Source organism: Caloenas nicobarica, chromosome 4 (assembly GCF_036013445.1).
Source record: "Caloenas nicobarica isolate bCalNic1 chromosome 4, bCalNic1.hap1, whole genome shotgun sequence".
Lineage (NCBI taxonomy): Eukaryota > Metazoa > Chordata > Aves > Columbiformes > Columbidae > Caloenas > Caloenas nicobarica.
Window position 1 is genome coordinate 54,076,976 of NC_088248.1, and position 17,718 is coordinate 54,094,693.

At 41.0% G+C, this 17,718-nt stretch overlaps 1 protein-coding gene across 8 annotated transcripts in view; it reads right to left on the reverse strand.

The window, feature by feature from the left end:
* Positions 1–17,718, reverse strand: part of LIMCH1 (LIM and calponin homology domains 1) — a 179,849-nt gene that overhangs the window by 35,839 nt on the left and 126,292 nt on the right. For 4 of the 8 annotated variants that reach the window (XM_065634934.1, XM_065634932.1, XM_065634940.1 and 1 more), the window contains 10 exons: positions 15,275–15,559; positions 13,753–14,007; positions 12,093–12,437; positions 11,062–11,397; positions 10,260–10,493; positions 9,047–9,295; positions 8,143–8,178; positions 3,224–3,350; positions 887–1,041; positions 289–691 (listed from right to left, as the gene is read on the reverse strand). In XM_065634934.1, coding sequence (XP_065491006.1) covers positions 289–691; positions 887–1,041; positions 3,224–3,350; positions 8,143–8,178; positions 9,047–9,295; positions 10,260–10,493; positions 11,062–11,397; positions 12,093–12,437; positions 13,753–14,007; positions 15,275–15,559 — 2,425 coding nt within the window. The remainder of the gene's footprint in view (positions 1–288; positions 692–886; positions 1,042–3,223; positions 3,351–8,142; positions 8,179–9,046; positions 9,296–10,259; positions 10,494–11,061; positions 11,398–12,092; positions 12,438–13,752; positions 14,008–15,274; positions 15,560–17,718) is intronic. The other 4 variants (XM_065634935.1, XM_065634933.1, XM_065634937.1 and 1 more) reach the window with 4 other exon arrangements.

A 17,718-nucleotide genomic window follows, 5' to 3' on the forward strand; every position in this document is an offset into this window, starting at 1 on the left:
GACTCTGAAGGAGTAGGGACTCTCTGCACTGGATACACGCACCCTGCAATGTTTCAAAGGCTTAAGGACAGACTCGTTTGAGTACGGCAAAAATCAGGCCCCTAAAAATGTTGGTAATCAAGAACAGACCACTAGGCTGGGCAGCACAGAGAAAGTAGCTGAGCTCTATTAGCACTATAATGCTGGAACCACTTTCTACTTAATTGCAATAAATATGTATATGTTCAGATGATTTAGTCAGGATCTCTTTGCCTCCTGATTGACTTTGGGAAGTGCAACGTATCCTACCTTAAAGTTCTTTAAAACTTCCTGTGTATTTTTGGGTTGTGAGTAAGGCTTGGGTGTCAGCATAGGCACAGCCTTGGAGACAACACTTTTGCTGGGAGATGTGCGGCCCATTGAACTGCTGGGCTCTAGCTCAGCGGTGGGAACAATGGTTGCTTCAATGGTGGCAGTGAATTTTGGAGCAGGCAGTGACTGTTGCCTTAAGTATCTCAGAGGATTTGGGTCTTCCAGTGGGGAATTTGGCTCCACTGAATGGCTTCTTTCCAGAATTTTTGGCATCTGCAGACGCTCAAGGACAGCTTCACTGATAGTGAATCTTTCGATGTACTGCTGGAGGATGCTCTCAGCCTCCTCCTGTGACTTTGCGTTCTTGTATGCCTCATGAAGCTCCCGCTCTCTTCTCTCTCTGCATGGGGAACAACACAAGAAAGACCATCACATTAAAATAATGCTGGAAATCACTCCTATTTCCTTTGCTCCATCAGCATCCTTCCCTCTCCCTCATCCCAGGTCTGCAGGCATGGCTGCCCACAGTTACCTATCACCTATGGAGCAAACAGCATTTTCAGACATGCCTCTGCACTTCAGTAAAACAACATACTTCTCTTCCACAATTTCTCGGTAGGTTTTGATGCTTTTTCTGCGCTCATTTGTTCCGTCTCCAGACAATAACCTTTCCATTTTCTTTCTCTCAGCTTCTTTTTTAATTAAATCCTGTGAAGCGCTCCTTCGACGACTCTTCCACCGAGCCAGGTCCTGTGAGAGAAGGAAGGCACCTGAATGCGGAGTTGCAAATAGCTAAAAACTGGCCACAGAAAGCAAGCTTTGCAACGCTTGCTCCTGCCTGTGGACCAGGCTCCCATCACCTACTGGCAGCAATGTTTATTTTAAAGAGAAATTGTACTGTAAAATGAAGACGTTGCCTGACCGATTTTTCCCCTAACAGTAGGACCCAGTAAGGTTTTCGTAGCTCCACTGGTGTATTTTCTTTTTGACTTTGTAGTGTCGCAGAAGCACACTAGGTAATAACACCAGGAAGTTTGGCCTAAAAGGACCAGCCAGGGCACTCATTTTCCCTTGGGCCACCATTAGCAACAAAGCCTGATTCCCCAGGAAGATGAAGTAGCAAAATTCTGTTTGGTAAAGAATTTTAATAATCAGACATGTGGGAGGCAGAGGTTAATTGGAGGAAGGAACATCGTTGCACCATGAACTACAGCTGCACTGACAGTCTGCCTCAGAGAGCTGATAATCCCACACTTTGCCCATGCTATCAGCCAACTACATACAAGCATAGTTGACTCATGCTTTTTTATTTTTTGACAGAAAAATCCAGTGCAGCATCCAAACTTAAATTCTTCCTCAGGGGCACCCTCCAATATTTTGGACCCAGATCTAAGCAACGCAGGTTAGGCACTAAAGCAGCTCACACCTGGTTGGTATGAGACATGACAGAGCAAAAAGCCTATGGTTTGTATCCAACTCTACAGATATGTTCCTGCTGAAGTAAAGATCTTACTCTTTTTGGAATCTGCCTGCCCAAAGTTGTCCAGAAGATCCACCAACTGTGGTTCTCTATCTTTCTTGCAAAACCAGCCTGACGCTAAACCAGAGTCACAAGAGATATCTGTTTATGGGCACCTGTGTCTTACATCCTGCTTGGGTTGTGAATTCACAAGTCCTGGAGGGTACAGAGACAAGACCTTTTCCACAGTAAAAGTATTACAGTAAGAAAGTTTCCTAAGCTGTAAAATTTCTTCGCAGCCAACTAGTAAAGGAGCAAAATTTTACATGTAAAAAATAACCTCTGCACAACTTCTGCAAAGAAAAAGAACTTCCTAGGAAACCACAGGGGCAGTCATTAACTTTACAACATCTAGAGATTAGTATACAGATTATATTTCATGTACTTTAAAAAATTCTGGTTTTAATAAAAACCAGAGATTCCCTACACATACTCAATTCAAAGGCCATTCCTTTAATTACATGGTTTTCCAAATATTTTAATTGCATTTTTATTGGTGAACAGCAGAAGGTACTGCAGGCATAACTTATTTTATTAAAACCAGGAACAAACCTTGTCACTTTTAATTTAGCTTAAAACCACAAATTGTTGACGTTCCACTCAAGGGAATGCTCATTAAAGTATTTCTACACATGACCTACATATATCAGTCTATAATCCCCTTCTTGAAACACAGGCCTTTCATTTTCCTCTGTTACTAATTATTCTCACTGAAGTACCAAAGTATTTCTTTATTCAGCTACACCCACTATTACCTATTGTTTGGAAATTAGTTTTTCATTAGCAAATTTCATAACATAAGCCCTTCTCCTCTTTTTGTAATTAAAAACCAGACATGTTTATCTTTTCCAGCTCTGAGGCTTTAGAATAACAATAATAAAAAAGAGCCATGAAACTGTTAATTGTTGGCAAATTTACAGCATGTGCATATAAAAAAATATCTGACCATGAATGCAGTGTCATCTCCATAAAGCCCTTTGAATGCCAAGGACATTCCAGTACGGGCATTTCTAGTGGCCCTTCAGAACTTTTAGTTCAGTGTAGAAGGCGCTGAGGGCCTGGAAAACTTATGCACTTTAGCTCTGAGGATCTTCTATTCAACAGCAAAGAGTTCTCAAACCTCTTGAAAGCTTTCGGACTCATTCTAATCTCTGCTGGGAAATTATGGCTTCCCACATATACAGATCTCTCAGCTGAAATCCTTAACTGTTCTACTATGAAAAGTTATTTCTTAGTTGTATATACTGTTATTTTTGGGGCTTTACCTTGAATTTTCTACCAAAAACCTCTCTGAGAGGCAAAAAGGAAAAAAGCTTCTGATTATTTTAGTGCTAGAGAGTAACTGTAGATTTAGCAGGTTGCACTTTTTTGCCTTGCTAGCTGGCCTTGATGCAGACAACATTGCATACTCACATCTTGCCATCTGGTCTCATCCTCTTTCAGCTGGTTGTGCACGTTCTGCAGTTTCTCATGACGAGCTTTGCTGTGAGGTTGAGTCACAGCTTCTTCTTCACATCTCATGTCGAACATGCTCATACTCCTAAACACAGGGGGAATAAGAAGTGATGGATGCAGCATTATTTAGAGGCTTTTATTCCTTCAGCTTGTTAGAGTTAAAGCCACATGAGGGTGCTACAGCAGAATCAGACATCTGCACTGTTACCAAGCTCCCAAAAGCAGCAGTCCCCTAGAATGACCAGTTAACATCATATGCATCCCACATAGTACTTTGGGCATTATACTCCTCAGCTTTCTCTTGTTTTTGTTAGTTGACAGCAAGTTTTTCTCCCACTAAGAAGCACTACTAACATTACACCTCCATCGATAGCTCTCATTAAAATCATTCTGTTCAGAGCTGAGTTCAGAACATCTTACTTTCTGAAGATTTGTTTCCTGCTGAGTATTCAAGACCCCTCCAATTAACACCACAGACAGAAGTTTCCATTCAAGTATAAAACAAGAGAGGCTTGAGAAGTATATTAGGGGCAGCATGGCTGGCTGAATGCTACTCCTATAAAACCAGGGAGAGCCAGCCCAGAGAAGTACACGCAGTGCAGAGAGGTACTTCCCTTCCTCCTCTCCCCTCCCTGCCTTGAAGAAACTCAGTGCTATCAGCACCAACTTATCAATACAGCTAATCTAACAAGGAAAAGATGATGTTCAGGACAAAACAGTTTCTACACATTCCATTTCTGTCTCTGACCTTTGGAGAGTTAATGGAAAAAAGGTAATAGTTTGATATTATACATTAATTCATATTATATAAAGGTCTTCACATGAAGATAGCGTACTTGTTACTACTCCTCCCCTGCTACCTATTATTAGTAAAACATGACCTCAGTTGTGCCATTAAAACCAAAAAAAAAAAAAAAAAAAAGCCATGCAACTCCACATGAATGATTTCACAGCAGTCTTCAAATGGTCATCTGCAGCTTTAGGTGAGCCAACGAGCCAACTAGCAGGAGAAGCACCCAATGAAGACAAAATTGTAGGTGACTGTGTCCACAGTGATACAAGTGGATAGACGCAGAAAGCTGTGCATATATGTATTTAGCCAACTTTTGTATTCAGGCAAGCAAAGATGGGAATGAACTACTCTCAAGGGAAAACAGAGAGGCGTGGACAGTGGATGGAAAAGGACATGCACAGATGCCATCCTATTAGTAGGTATTTGCTCAGAAATGAAGGACAGAACACACATCCTATTGCCTTTAAGCATGAGCAGCGAGGTTAGCATATGACTGTGCTTCACCCCTAAACAGTGCTGAGGGTACACTCAGCTGGATTTCCCTGGGAGCAGTTTAAGGGTTGCATTGCTCAGGATTGGACTGGAGCACTTCTAAATAACAGAACCTAAAGAGATGGCAAGTTCTGTTGTTTTTAAAACTAAAGACATATCACCTACCAATGAACATTTAAATATCAGTCATATTTTGCAGACTGGTGAGGTAGGTTGGGAGATGCATAACTTATAGTGAAGTCACCCTTAAAAGGTTTGTTCCAGTTTAAGAGCTTTTGAAACACACAACGAGAAAAGTCTTTCATGTTTAGTATTTTCCACTTTGTGCCTACTGGGTCAAACTGGTTGTGTAGCTCCCTTCTTGTTCCCTTTCCTCATGTCAGAATTTTTTATTCACATACAGTAGAAGAAAACAGAAGACCCAAAATGGTGGTACATGGTTCTAGCAGAGTGCACGAGTACTCGCCCTCTGCCATCTGGGATGAGAAATTAAAAATTCTTTCTACCAAGAGTCTCCTGATGTCTTAATGAAAGGCTAGTATTTATTATTCCCTTCATTCACTCAGGTCCCTCAATGTGCACAGAGACAGCAAAACCAAAGGTTTTATGGCTATTAACAATGGAATAAAAAAGGTGCTCTGGAAAAGGCTTCAAACTATACACTATAAGGAATCAAACTATAAGCCCACATGTACCTTCTACTCTAGTTGTCAGCTCCTGCTACTGGGCCCTCATTGCCCTGGATAAGCAACCAGCCAGGTTCAAACATCAACTCTGCAGCAACATATTATTGCGCAAATGCACCTTCCCAAGAGAGCAATCTGAGGGAGGCATCTCATAGCACGGTGCTCTGCTCTGACCAACATGTAGTAACCATTAAGGAGAACCTTCTACTTTCCTGAATACAAGGCCAAGGCCAACTGAAAGGTCTACATCGACTTGTCTGCCTGACAAGCTCATCATCAGAAAAGAATCAAAGCGGTCAAAACTCTGAGCTTCTGCCAAAAGACACCTTCACCATGAGTCCCACATCGTTTTGTCCTATTTCTTTCTAACAAACTACAAAAGGGTCCAGCCCATCACTAACACCTGCATGAACAGAACTAGATTTACTCCCGCCTTCAACCACACACTGGGCCAGCAGGCACATAGCAAGCAAGTGGGGCAGGGAGGAGGGCGATGCAACTCTACCGAATTCATGTGTATGGATTTTCTGGCATTAGCAAAGCTCTGGGGATTGTCTCCAAATTTTGTCTGGAAGCAAGAGGCCTTTTCTGCTGACCAGTGTACCAGACCTGGTGTTCTGACAAAGGTCTGGGGAAAAACACTGTGCACAGTGTATTTTGGAGCACTAGATCCTTGGGATTATATGATTTTTAAGTTACACTACTTTATTCTTGCAAATTGCAGTTTTCTTTCAATGATATCATGCAGTAATTATTTTTTATTCCTTTTTTTTTTTTTTTTTTTTTTTAACCAGGTCTGAACAAGTGCTGGATTAAAAAAAAAGGCCTCAAGGACTTGGGTGTTCAGACTAATTTGAAAGCGAGAAATAAGGTAAACCACTTCTTTTTATGAAAATACGTTAACAATCCTTAGGCATGGCATTTATTATGTGGCTGCATTACCATTTTATAGACATACTAAGACTTAAGAAACTCCAGTAAAACATAAAAAGTGACAGCCTGGCTAAAGAATCAGACTCTAGTTAACAAATACTCAAAAATTTCAGCTCACTATAATTTTCTTGTCAGGCTTAAAGAATAAAGCATAAGCCTAAATTCACATTGGACTGTCACACCATCACCAGAATTCAGCCTCATCGCTTTGGGAGATGGGAATGGGTCTGATTAGCAGGAATACACCAAATATTGCCTCATCTGGACCTTGAGACAGACCAGGGCTGATGCCAACGTCCAACATTCACTAACCAACCAAAGGAATTTGTCAGCCCAACACAGGAGTTTCTAGTTTTGCCACTGGAATAAACAGCATCTAGTCTAAGGATGAATTCAAGTTACAGGGTTTTCAAAGGAGACTTCACAGACATTTTGGGAGCATTTTAAATGTCAGCTTAATTAATTTCTCCTATTTGAAAGCTAAATTTTATTAGATTCTTGGTAAGTACTTCATCTTCAGAAGTAAAAACACAATCTTACATTTATAAGAACTTTAAAGACAGTTTTGGAAAATAGTTGCTTTGTAAATTCTGGCACATCTGGAAAGGATGACAGCGAGGCTTGGACATTTATTGTTTTGCCTTTTAAAACAAAATCTGAATCAATGTGAAATAAACTATGTGATTTATTAACCTTTGCTACTCTCACATTATACAACCAAATGCATTGCAATGCCTTGTTGAAGGCATTTCCACGTACCTTCTCTCATGTTTGCATTTAATACAGACACACAAAAATGAGGGAAAACAAATGAACAAATCAATAAGACAGGTAGGCTTCCTGAAATGGCAGGGAGGTCTCCATTGTTATGTATAGCTTTTCTCTGTTGTTATGCTCTTTTTATCTCATCTCTTAATTCGATTGAAAAAATTTCTGCTGCTCGAAAATTATCACATTTACTCTGTGGTCAGAGGACACAGGCTTTGCACAGCATAAAGGTATCACAGATCCTGTAAAGACTATTCAGTCCATGATTCCAGCCTTTATTATTAGAGGAAAGGGTGAAAAATTATATATGACTCTCTGGATATACTTGTTATAAAAAAACCCCAGAAACCCTCTATGTTATTTCTATTTTGTGATTTAATATGGGAGACAGAGAAGGTCATGTGCATTTCTGTGAACAGAAGAAGGGTATTAAGGACATTATTGTGTGGATAGCTCCCAACTATTTATTTGCTTCTAAATGCCTGTACTTTGTAAGAATAGCTAATACTTTCACAGAGCTTTCTAAGTGACATTGCATACTGTTCTGAACTAGAATTTACATGCATCCACACACAATTGAAATATGTTGAGTGCAATAAATGTCACAGTCCTACTCCTTCTGTGAAAAGTAAAGCATTGAGTTGAAGAGCTTAAAAAAAAGTGAAGTTTAGTACATTATTAAATTAAACCCAACCTAGAAGGTATTCAAGAGAAAGTTTTAAAAAGACAATAAATGAACAACGGAAGATGTATTTTCCCAGTAATTATTCACAATGGATTTTACTTTACTTTGGGATTTCTTTTTTCTTCCTGTACAGGTCATACTTCATTTTTTAACTCAACACCCAGCCCAGATTCAACCCAACTCTCTTTACCTGTAGCTGATTAGAGGCAATGGAAATTCAGAAAGAAATTCAGAAGAAAAACCAAAAGAAAAGTAAAAAAAAAAAGGAAACAACACTTCAAGCAACAGCTGGACATTAGTGTTATGCTCAGTTTTTATGGGCTTTTATATAAAAATTATTTTTAGCTGCAATGTAAGCCATATTGCATTCCATTTTTCAGTGCTTTTCTGAAAAATCTGTTTGCTGGAGCACTGCAAAATTATAATAAGGCATCAACTGCATTTTAAATTAGTAGGAAGATGGGAAAGCATGCAGTGTAAGTTGTTTAAAATAGAATCTTGTGAACACAAGACAACTTACTCTGCGTCATCAGACACAGCAGTTCTGGGGCCGAATCTACAAGACCAAATATAAAATTAGAGTGTTGATAAAAACATTAAGTAGTAATTGCAACCAGACCCATACAATTTGGGTAACTGTCACTTGACCATCCAACCTGTATGAGTAAAGCTGAGCAAAAAAAGAATCACACTACTCAGGGATTATGTATTCAGCAAACAAGACTTACCTCATCATCTGAAGGTTGAACTACACAAGAACACCACTCACGCCTCCCTGACCCCACACTAATGCCCCTATTACAAAAATCCACTGAAGTATACCTCACACAGGTGTAGAAAATAGTTATTGAAAATAGGCAATATATTAACATTTACATTAAGTGCCACACATGCAATGAATGGAGACAAATCTTAACAGTTGCACTTCACAGCAGTGCTCAGAATCACCGTTGCTGATTATTTTTTAGGTGTGTGTGTATGTGAAAAAAGGTACTGGTAATACACAAGTCAGTATCATCCACTAAAGTGACAGTCTCGTTTAGAGTCATGCAAACCATGTGTTTGTATCTGGGATTTATCATAAAAGAACAACAAGTGCAAAAGTCGACACTGCAACACTTTCTAGTCATGGAGAAGCAAGACACACATTTCTGAGGATGCCCAGCAAAGTCCAGTTGAAACTCTGCTACTCATAAACTGTTTTTGTAATTCACATAGATATTATAACCAAATATTTTCTTCCATTAGCTGTATAAAATGGAACAATACATTACACAACTACTCTGCTTGTTTCTAAAAAGCATATTACTGATATACAGTATTTTGCTATGGACTGAAAACACATCAGGCAATGCAAAATCTGAATTCTGAAGTGCACACACAGAGGCGTACAAACTGCGTGATTCACACCATACAGAGCTCACGTTTGCAGATGCTCGTCCTTGGATGACAATGTTTCCATTTTGTTTTCCTCAGGAACCTCCTGAAGCTTAGATGTTTGATCAAGGTGGACTTCATTGAGGCTACCTTCACCCACTTGGGCAGTAGGAATAGTCTCATCTTGTCCTGCAGGAGGGAGATTGTTTTCTTCCTGCCCTTGCTGCTGTTCTTGCAGTGGTTCTATTACAGGTGTTCCAGAGCTATTAGTGCAGACTTGTGGACTTTTTTCAGGCCTGAGCGAGCCAAAGGCAGTAGTGCAAAGAGACGTATTAAGCAACATTTGAAAAATTACATATACACAATGAAAAGCATAACTAAGTTAACAAAAAAACCCCCCATAAACCCAAATAGCTGATGGGTGACAAGCTAAATGAGGCAGGTGCAAAAAACATAATTTTAATAGAGAGCTTGCACTTCCATTCCTCTAAGTCAGATACACAAACTGTCCTGGACGCCACCAAAGATTAAAGTATTAGGTACATATTTTAACTAAGCTATTCAACTTAAGGTCTTCTCAACACCAAACCATTGTTTAATTCTACAGTAGATGACAGAGATTTTTCTCCTCCTGGCTGAGCTGTACAATAGGTTTTCACCTGTGCACATCCTTCCCTTCCGATGTACTTTGAAGAGGCCGATGAATAAGAACCTTTCCACTCTTGCTCGCATGTGCCTCAACCAGCCAACACATAACTCTGTTCAAAGTCTTCAAGCACCAACTTCCCCATGTAGCCTTCCTCATCTGAACAAAGGTGCTTAGAAAGGAATGGAGCCTTATCAGGAGGGATCTCGGGATCTTTGGATGTCCTATTTCAAAGTCACTGGCATCAGCTAAGCCACAGACAAGCATCTAACCTATCACATCCAGCACCTCTATTTCTAGCTGGAAACATTTGTAATGATTAGCTCATATTTAACCAGAAACCTCTGCAAATGTAATGCCATCTTGTTATGCATACCCATTTCCGCAGACTCTCAGAATTTCACATCTGGAAGAGCTCTGCTCTGAGTCTATACAAGGCTCTACCAAAAGGGCCAGAAACCCTGCATTGCCTTCTTTTGAGCAGAAAGAGTCAGCACAGAATCGAGGACAAGTATGGAAGAAACCGCTGCTGGGCCAACAGCAGCTCCTCCAGATCAAGAGATCCTGACAGCCCACAGGGCCAGCTACAAGGGAGAGAATCACAACTTTCTTACCTCATAGTTTTCTTCTCAAGTTCTCTAGCTGTGCCCTGCTTATTCTGCTGCTTTGAAAATGGCATGGGAAGGAACTGCTTAACGCTGGGCCCAGGCTGCTTTAGGAAAGCTCCAGTTCTTCTGGCCAACATGTCATCTCTTTGGGGGTCTGGAAATTTCACTTTGTTTTCTTTTCCACTGCTCTGCTGCTGGGGGATTTCAAGCTGTCCTTGGATTTCTTCTCGTGTGACAGTACTGCCCAGAGACACAAGTGACACTGTTCCATGATAACGCTCACTTGCACAGCCCAAGGCAAGCGGCTGCTCAGGCAAGGTGGGGTACTGTTACTCAAAACACAGCTGCAGAGTGATGGACAACCAGGCATCTTTAGCTACAGTGCAGGGAGTGAGACCAAGAGGAAACTACGTTGAACGCCACACTTACGGAGCTGATATGTTAGAAGTTGGGGATTGCACAAAAATGTATGCGATAAATTATTCACTTGGAAGCTGGCATAAAAGTCTGGACAAAGAAACACAGATTGCAAAAGAAATTCCCCCCAAAAGATGAAAGACTGTTTTCATGCTGAATAGCAATTAAGAACTGCAGTACTTAAATATTATGAAAGAAAACAGACTGTTTTATGTTCATAGCATACATTCTTGTAAGTAATTTCATAAAAAAGAACACATGCCATGATGAATGAGTGAAACACATCTTTAAAGGCTGTATGAAGAATGGAACAACACTGCTGACTGATCCAAGCTAACACCACGCACAAACCAGGCATGAGGCTCAGAGGCATCTGCTTCTATTCTCTGACCTTTCTGCTTCCTGTAGAGTCTTCAAATCCTTCTCACGAGCTACTGTCTCCTCTTGCTGCTGCTGCAGCAGATGAGGAGCTAGTGACAGGGGAGGACAATGTATGGGAACAGGGCTAGTGGTATGCCTCTGAAAAGTTCCCATCCTCCTAACCAACATATCATCTCTCTCAATGTCTGGTAAACGCTCGTTGCATTCTTCCTTGGTGCTTTCTTGCCGTTTGTTCAAACTGCACAGGGTTTGTTTCTCAGAGACGATGTCAAAAGCTGGGATGGGTGACAGCATTCTCCTGCAAGAGTCATCTGTACCTGACTTGGTTATCTCACTAGTGATGAGACTGAGAGGAGGAGTGACACAGACAAAACATTCTCAAGTCAAATGAAAGGTAAGAAGAAGAGTCCTTCAAGTCAGTTTGGAATTGTTTTAGAAACACACAAACTTAACCAAATGAGTTGCTTGCCAAAAGCATTCCTTAAAAATTCTTGCTACAGCCACAGACTAAGCTACTAAAGAAAAGCCAAATAAATATAAGCTCTGTTAATATGTTAACTTCCCAGAGCTCTAATTCTCTTCCAGATAAATGCCAGAAACACAGAGGACCAACACACCTTGGTTCCAGCATCACATCTTCAAAGAGAAAGTAAATCCATTAGATATGAAGAAAGCATTTTTTGAACATCAGTAAGGCCAGCAAGCTGAACAACAAATTCCTAATGAGCTGAAAGCAGGCAGAGCAAAGCTACTGGGATTCAAGAAGCAGAAAAAGCTTGAACAACAGCTCAGACTCTGAGATACCAGTGATTTCATTGTTCACCAGAAATTTTGAGGCACGTTCTCAGAAGACCTTTGCACAGCGTTGTTTTGTGGAACCCCAAACATGTTAAGATAACTGCATCGGATGACTTCTGAACAAGGCTGTGCGCATAAACAGCTTTTAGGTCTATGCAGCAGTCCACCCCCATGCAGATCAGCATCTTGCAAGAACAGGTCTCATTTCCAGCTCAGCAGCACTTCCTAAGCCACACCAAATACCTGGATTCATCCTGTGGCTTTGATACTTCATTGCTGTGTTCAGCAAACTTGGAACTACCAACAGTAGTTGAAGGAGAGCTTTCAATACCAGAGTGACTCTTTACACCATCTTTCTTGCTTTCCTCTTCTGTTCCACTCCTGGATGAAACTCTGCCAACAACGAGCTTGTCCCATTTCTGCTGATCAATCTCAGTAACTGGCCCAAAATGTACAAACTTCTGCTTGGGACTACCAGCCTTTTTGTTTGCTCTGGCTTTGCGGACAGCAAAATCATCCTGAGCTGCTGCTTTCACCATGATTTCAGCTGGTGGCAGAGTGTCACTGGGACATTTGAAATCTTCTTCACTAGTATGAATGAGGAATAAAAGAATCCCCACCAAATGAAACCCCAAGATAAAGCAAATTAAATGCTCCTAAGGTTTCGAAGGGTTTTTATTTTAAAATTTAAGGACACAGGTACAAATAGCTGTAGCATACTGAGGTCCAAATGACAGATAAAGTCTGAAGATACTACAAACCTACTGGGGAAACTCTGGGAGCACATCCATGGAAGCCCTTCCTTAGGGGAAGGAATGTAGCACATGGCTCATTCCAGACTCAGTTCTTCACACTAACGAAGTCACAGGTCCCTCCTCTGCTCACGCAGACCTGGGCTGTGTGTTACATGGGACTGTGCAAGCACCAGCACACCCACCTTGTCATGGGGGAGCTCCAATGGCATGAGAGCACCAGGAAGGGCAATTCACTTATCCTAAACCAAGGAAACTGAATCTTGATTTTAATAAATCACCTCAAAAGTAACGGAAAGAGTACTAATATCTGAGATGAGAGAATGACTGAATTTTGATGGTTTGTGTTAGAGCTAAAATTACACACAGTAACAGCACTGTTAGAAGAATACCTCAGCAGATGGTCACCTTTAATTGGAAAATGGTATGTGCTGAAACAGAAAGGCTAGGAGTTGTTATCCTGTCTTACTGGAGTCACAAATCACATGCATATGTTATAGCCCACCTCCATAGGGAAACAGGTTAGAATAACTGCTTTATACTGGCTCCCTTTGTGGAGGTTTAGTTTACAGTGAGAGCATGCCTACACCATACAACGAGGCTCCTGAAATGCTTGCTGCAGTGACAAACAGTGCTGGTGTGTTTACTCAGCACTGGAGTACAATGCCATGCAAGTATATCAGCTCAGGTCTCAAAAACAGTATAGCCACATTAATGCAAATAGATGATGGTCCTCACTTAATGCCCCAAAGGTATAATGCCCCATCCTGAAGATAGCTTGGTTAGCAGCAGCACAGTGCTACTGAGTTAGTGGTGCCACATGGACCTTTGCACTATTCAACCTGAAGCAGCTTCAGAGCAGCTTGATCCATGGGACAAGAGGGACCTTTCTAATGTGACGTTAAGAGTGTCCACTGGGGGAGTGACCATGAAACTACTATAGTAGTTCTAAATGATGGGCACACTTTCATTTAATAGATAAGAGAGCATCCCTGTACAGATTTTTGACTCCTCCTGAAAAGTTAAGTAGGTGAGGACTGGTTGCCACCAAGGCATTCTTCAAGCTTAAAACCAGAAGCACATACAGCGGATCATGACATACCAAACATGCTTCCTAGGGTGCCAATCCTCTCCACAGGCAGAAACCGTACCTGGGCTCCCCTGACAGTTTTAATCTTTGCCAGGTCTCCAGATCCTCTTTTGTTATAGAGGCATTCACAAAAATCACATCTTCTCGTGGCTGAGGAAGGGTACTTTGAGATTTCCGCTTAGCCAAATCATCTCTCTCAGTATCAGGCACTTTCAGCTGCTGTTCCTCCTCTGACTCAGTCTTCTCAGTTTGCGGAAGTGGTTTCTCTTTGCTTGTCACTATTGGCCTTGCTGATGCCATGTGCACCCGTCTTCTTCTAATTTAACGCACATTCAAGTTCAGCAAGAAAAGATATTTTGAGGGAGCAATGATAAATCAGTGTCAATCAAAGACATTCAGAGCACAAGAAGATAAAACTGAATTTATAAGCAGATTAATTTTACATTAATTTTAGGATGTCAACACGGAATGATTTGAAGTTGAAACCTCTCATCTATGCTACCCTGCTCATGCACTATAGAGAACACTTTATCACGCGACTTGTCCTAGCTCAAGCAAGAAAAATCTTTAAGTTAGTACTGTGTCCAGCATTTCTGCAATAACATTTCTCATAAATAGTTACAAATATCTCATTTTCATATTATTAGCAAAGTGAATTCAAGTTTTGCTTGCAAACATACTACAGGATTTCTTTGATCCTAAAGTCATGTCAATAGTATTAGAATATTAAAATTTGGTTATATGCTCTTCTGATGTCCTGCCAAACTAGTAATTAGAAAATGTTTACATAATCAAATTACCAACAGCTGAAAGGCACATTTTGTATTACTGAAAAGAGTTACTGGATATTAAGAGAAGTTTTCTGAATGTAAAAGTTACTACAGATGAGGTCTGCTGTAATGTGCATGTATTTGCCTTATACAGGACCACTTCTCTCTGCACAAATAAAACAAATATACTTGTTTCCTGAAGAAGAGGTGTGCCTAGCAGATATGTATGTTCAGCAACTTCTTAGAAATCTGTATCACTGAAATGAAGACAGAAGAAATTTTCTACGTTGAAACCTTGTAAGCCAACCATCTCCAAAACCACTGCATTAGGACTCTGTGTAACACAATTCGGTGAAGAATAGTACGTATATATATATATACATATTCAGTACATTAACTAAAAACTAAGCCTGTGTTTTCTGCCAGGTATTAAAAGAATAGCATTAGATGAAAAAATGCATCAAAAATGTGCACTGAAAATGCTCAGCAAAAGAGCTAAGATGGAAAACATATCTTTTAAGTTTATTCTCCACCACTCATGCTCATGAGCTGTCTCATGTCTCAGATAACAAAACTGTCTAGTCTTTATGCTATTTACACTCATAGTCAGTTTAAACTCCTGGTCCGAATACTCTAATAAAAAATTACAGTTAGTAATTGATATATCTTTTTTTTTTGTTCACTTTACAAGAAAGCATTTGCATTTACTTTACCCTGTAAGCTTTTTGTAGCCAAGACAGCTTCAGACCTACACAGCAATAAGCCATGTAAAATTAGCATTATAATAGAAAGAAAAAGACCATGAATGCACACCTTGCATGTTCCTGTTTTTCCATCTGCAACGGCTTTTTAATGTCTTCCAGTTTATCTTTACTTGTATAGGGTCCAATTAAAAAGGAGTTAAACGGAACTATGTGTTTGGGTTGATTCATTCTGGCTCTCCGGGTGGCAAAGTCATCCTTTTCTAAATCAGGAACTCTGCTGGCTGCTTCATCTTCTGAACCAGAATCCTTCCCTTGGTAATGTGTCATGAAGGGGTTGTTCCTGCGAAGGATGATGTCTGGGGTGCTTCCGTTGTCTTCACACGTTTGCTTTTTACTGATACAGGGCAAAATTAAAGAAAGCTCTTGATGCACCAGGGAAGGAGGAGGGAGTGGCTGCACTCATCTCCAGGTCGTAAAACAAGCACAGTTAATAAAATATGCTCCAGGCTGCTGTTAAGTTGGACAAAGCCTTGTTACAAATTAAAGTTATCATATACAGGTAACAAATCCACAAGGACTTCACACAGAAAATCAGTAGTGTTGTTCTTTACTTATTTTAGCTGTAGCTAGAAGAATGAGTAGAAACTAGTTTAACACACTAGATGCAGTGAATGTAGTACTGTAAATGGCAGTATTAAACTTCTCAAACACTTCAAACAAAGAGACTTGATGCAAATACCTGATCTTTGGCCAACATTGCTGAATCCTGAAATATCAGATATTTGGCACTTCTTCTTCTTCTTCTTAATGGCTCTACTTTTTTTTTAAGACCTGAATAATGACTGAGGGTGCTTGCCCTAATATTCTTAACTGCTTTTCTTCTCACACAGATCCACACTTGATTCTTTCCGTAACTAACCTTCCCTTTCCCCCCAGAATAAGACCTCTATGCCAATGCTGACGAAGTAGCTACAACAATAGCACCAGTATGCCAATGCTGGAACACACTGCCATTTGCCTTGGTCGGAAACAACACTGATACCAACACAGCCTTGTTGTTACTGAAGATTCATACAACAAAGACCCTTGAAAGCTGGTACCCAGAAAGATTAAGCTTATTTTAACTTATAACTGTCAATACTCTTAAACAAACTGAAAAGACAGATGGCAAGAGCTATGCGACTCTCCCATTTAAAAAATCAAATTGTATTTATTGATATTTTAGAATGCTGGATATCACGTAGTAGACTCTCCAACTTATTACTTTTGTCGGCTGCAAATACCTTGCATTTTCTCTTTCATATAGCACATCTTTAGAGAGCAGTGTAGGGGAAAAGGACCTGGGGGTCCTGGTGGACAGCAGCATGACCATGAGCCAGCACTGTGCCCTTGTGGCCAAGAAGGCCAATGGCATCCTGGGGTGTATTAGAAGGGGGGTGGTTAGTAGGTCGAGAGAGGTTCTCCTTCCCCTCTACTCTGCCCTGGTGAGACCACATCTGGAATATTGTGTCCAGTTCTGGGCCCCTCAGTTCAAGAAGGACAGGGAACTGCTGGAGAGAGTCCAGCGCAGGGCCACAAAGATGATTAAGGGAGTGGAGCATCTCCCTTATGAGGAAAGGCTGAGGGAGCTGGGGCTCTTTAGCTTGGAGAAGAGGAGACTGAGGGGTGACCTCATCAATGTTTATAAATATATAAAGGGTGGGTGTCACGAGGATGACGCCAGGCTCTTCTCGGTGACAACCAACAGTAAGACAAGGGGTAATGGGTTCAAGCTGGAACACAAGAGGTTCCACTTAAATGTGAGAAGAAACTTCTTCTCAGTGAGGGTGACGGAACACTGGAACAGGCTTCCCAGGGAGGTTGTGGAGTCTCCTTCTCTGGAGACATTCAAAACCCGCCTGGACGCCTTCCTGTGTAACCTCACCTAGGTGTTCCTGCTCTGGCAGGAGGATTGGACTAGATGATCTTTCGAGGTCCCTTCCAATCCCTAACATTCTGTGATCTTGCTACACAAAGGGAAAAAGAGGGTATCACAAAGGATTAAACAGTATGACATTAAGAAAGCAAATCTAAACAGCTCAGGGGTTTCGAGTTTCTTTTCTGTTTAAGAAAACAGTAGTGCTATAATTATCTGCTTTTCTAAAACATCTTAAAGCCCTGCAAGCCCACTATACACGCCACTTATTTTACGGCCTCAGCTGCCTTTTCAAAGTACAGCTCAAGAAAGCTGCTGGAGAAAGTTAGGAGGAAGCCATAAACCAGCCCGGACAGGTCAACCTGGCTCAGGCCTTGGAGGACAGAGGAGCAACACGAAATTGCCTCTGCTGTCACCTTGCCATACCGCACCGCAGAGAAGCCCCCCGTAGCCACGTGGAGAGCACACTCTCAAATTAGCCAAAGGCAACTTTTCCCTTAGATCTCTTTGAAGGATCAAGATTTCATTTAAGGGAATAGACTGGCACACAGTGCTGCAAAGGGAGCTGCTGTCCCTCTCCCTCATGGGCACCTCTGTTCACCAAAGCTTCAGGAACAGCTGGAGCAGACAGCTCGGAG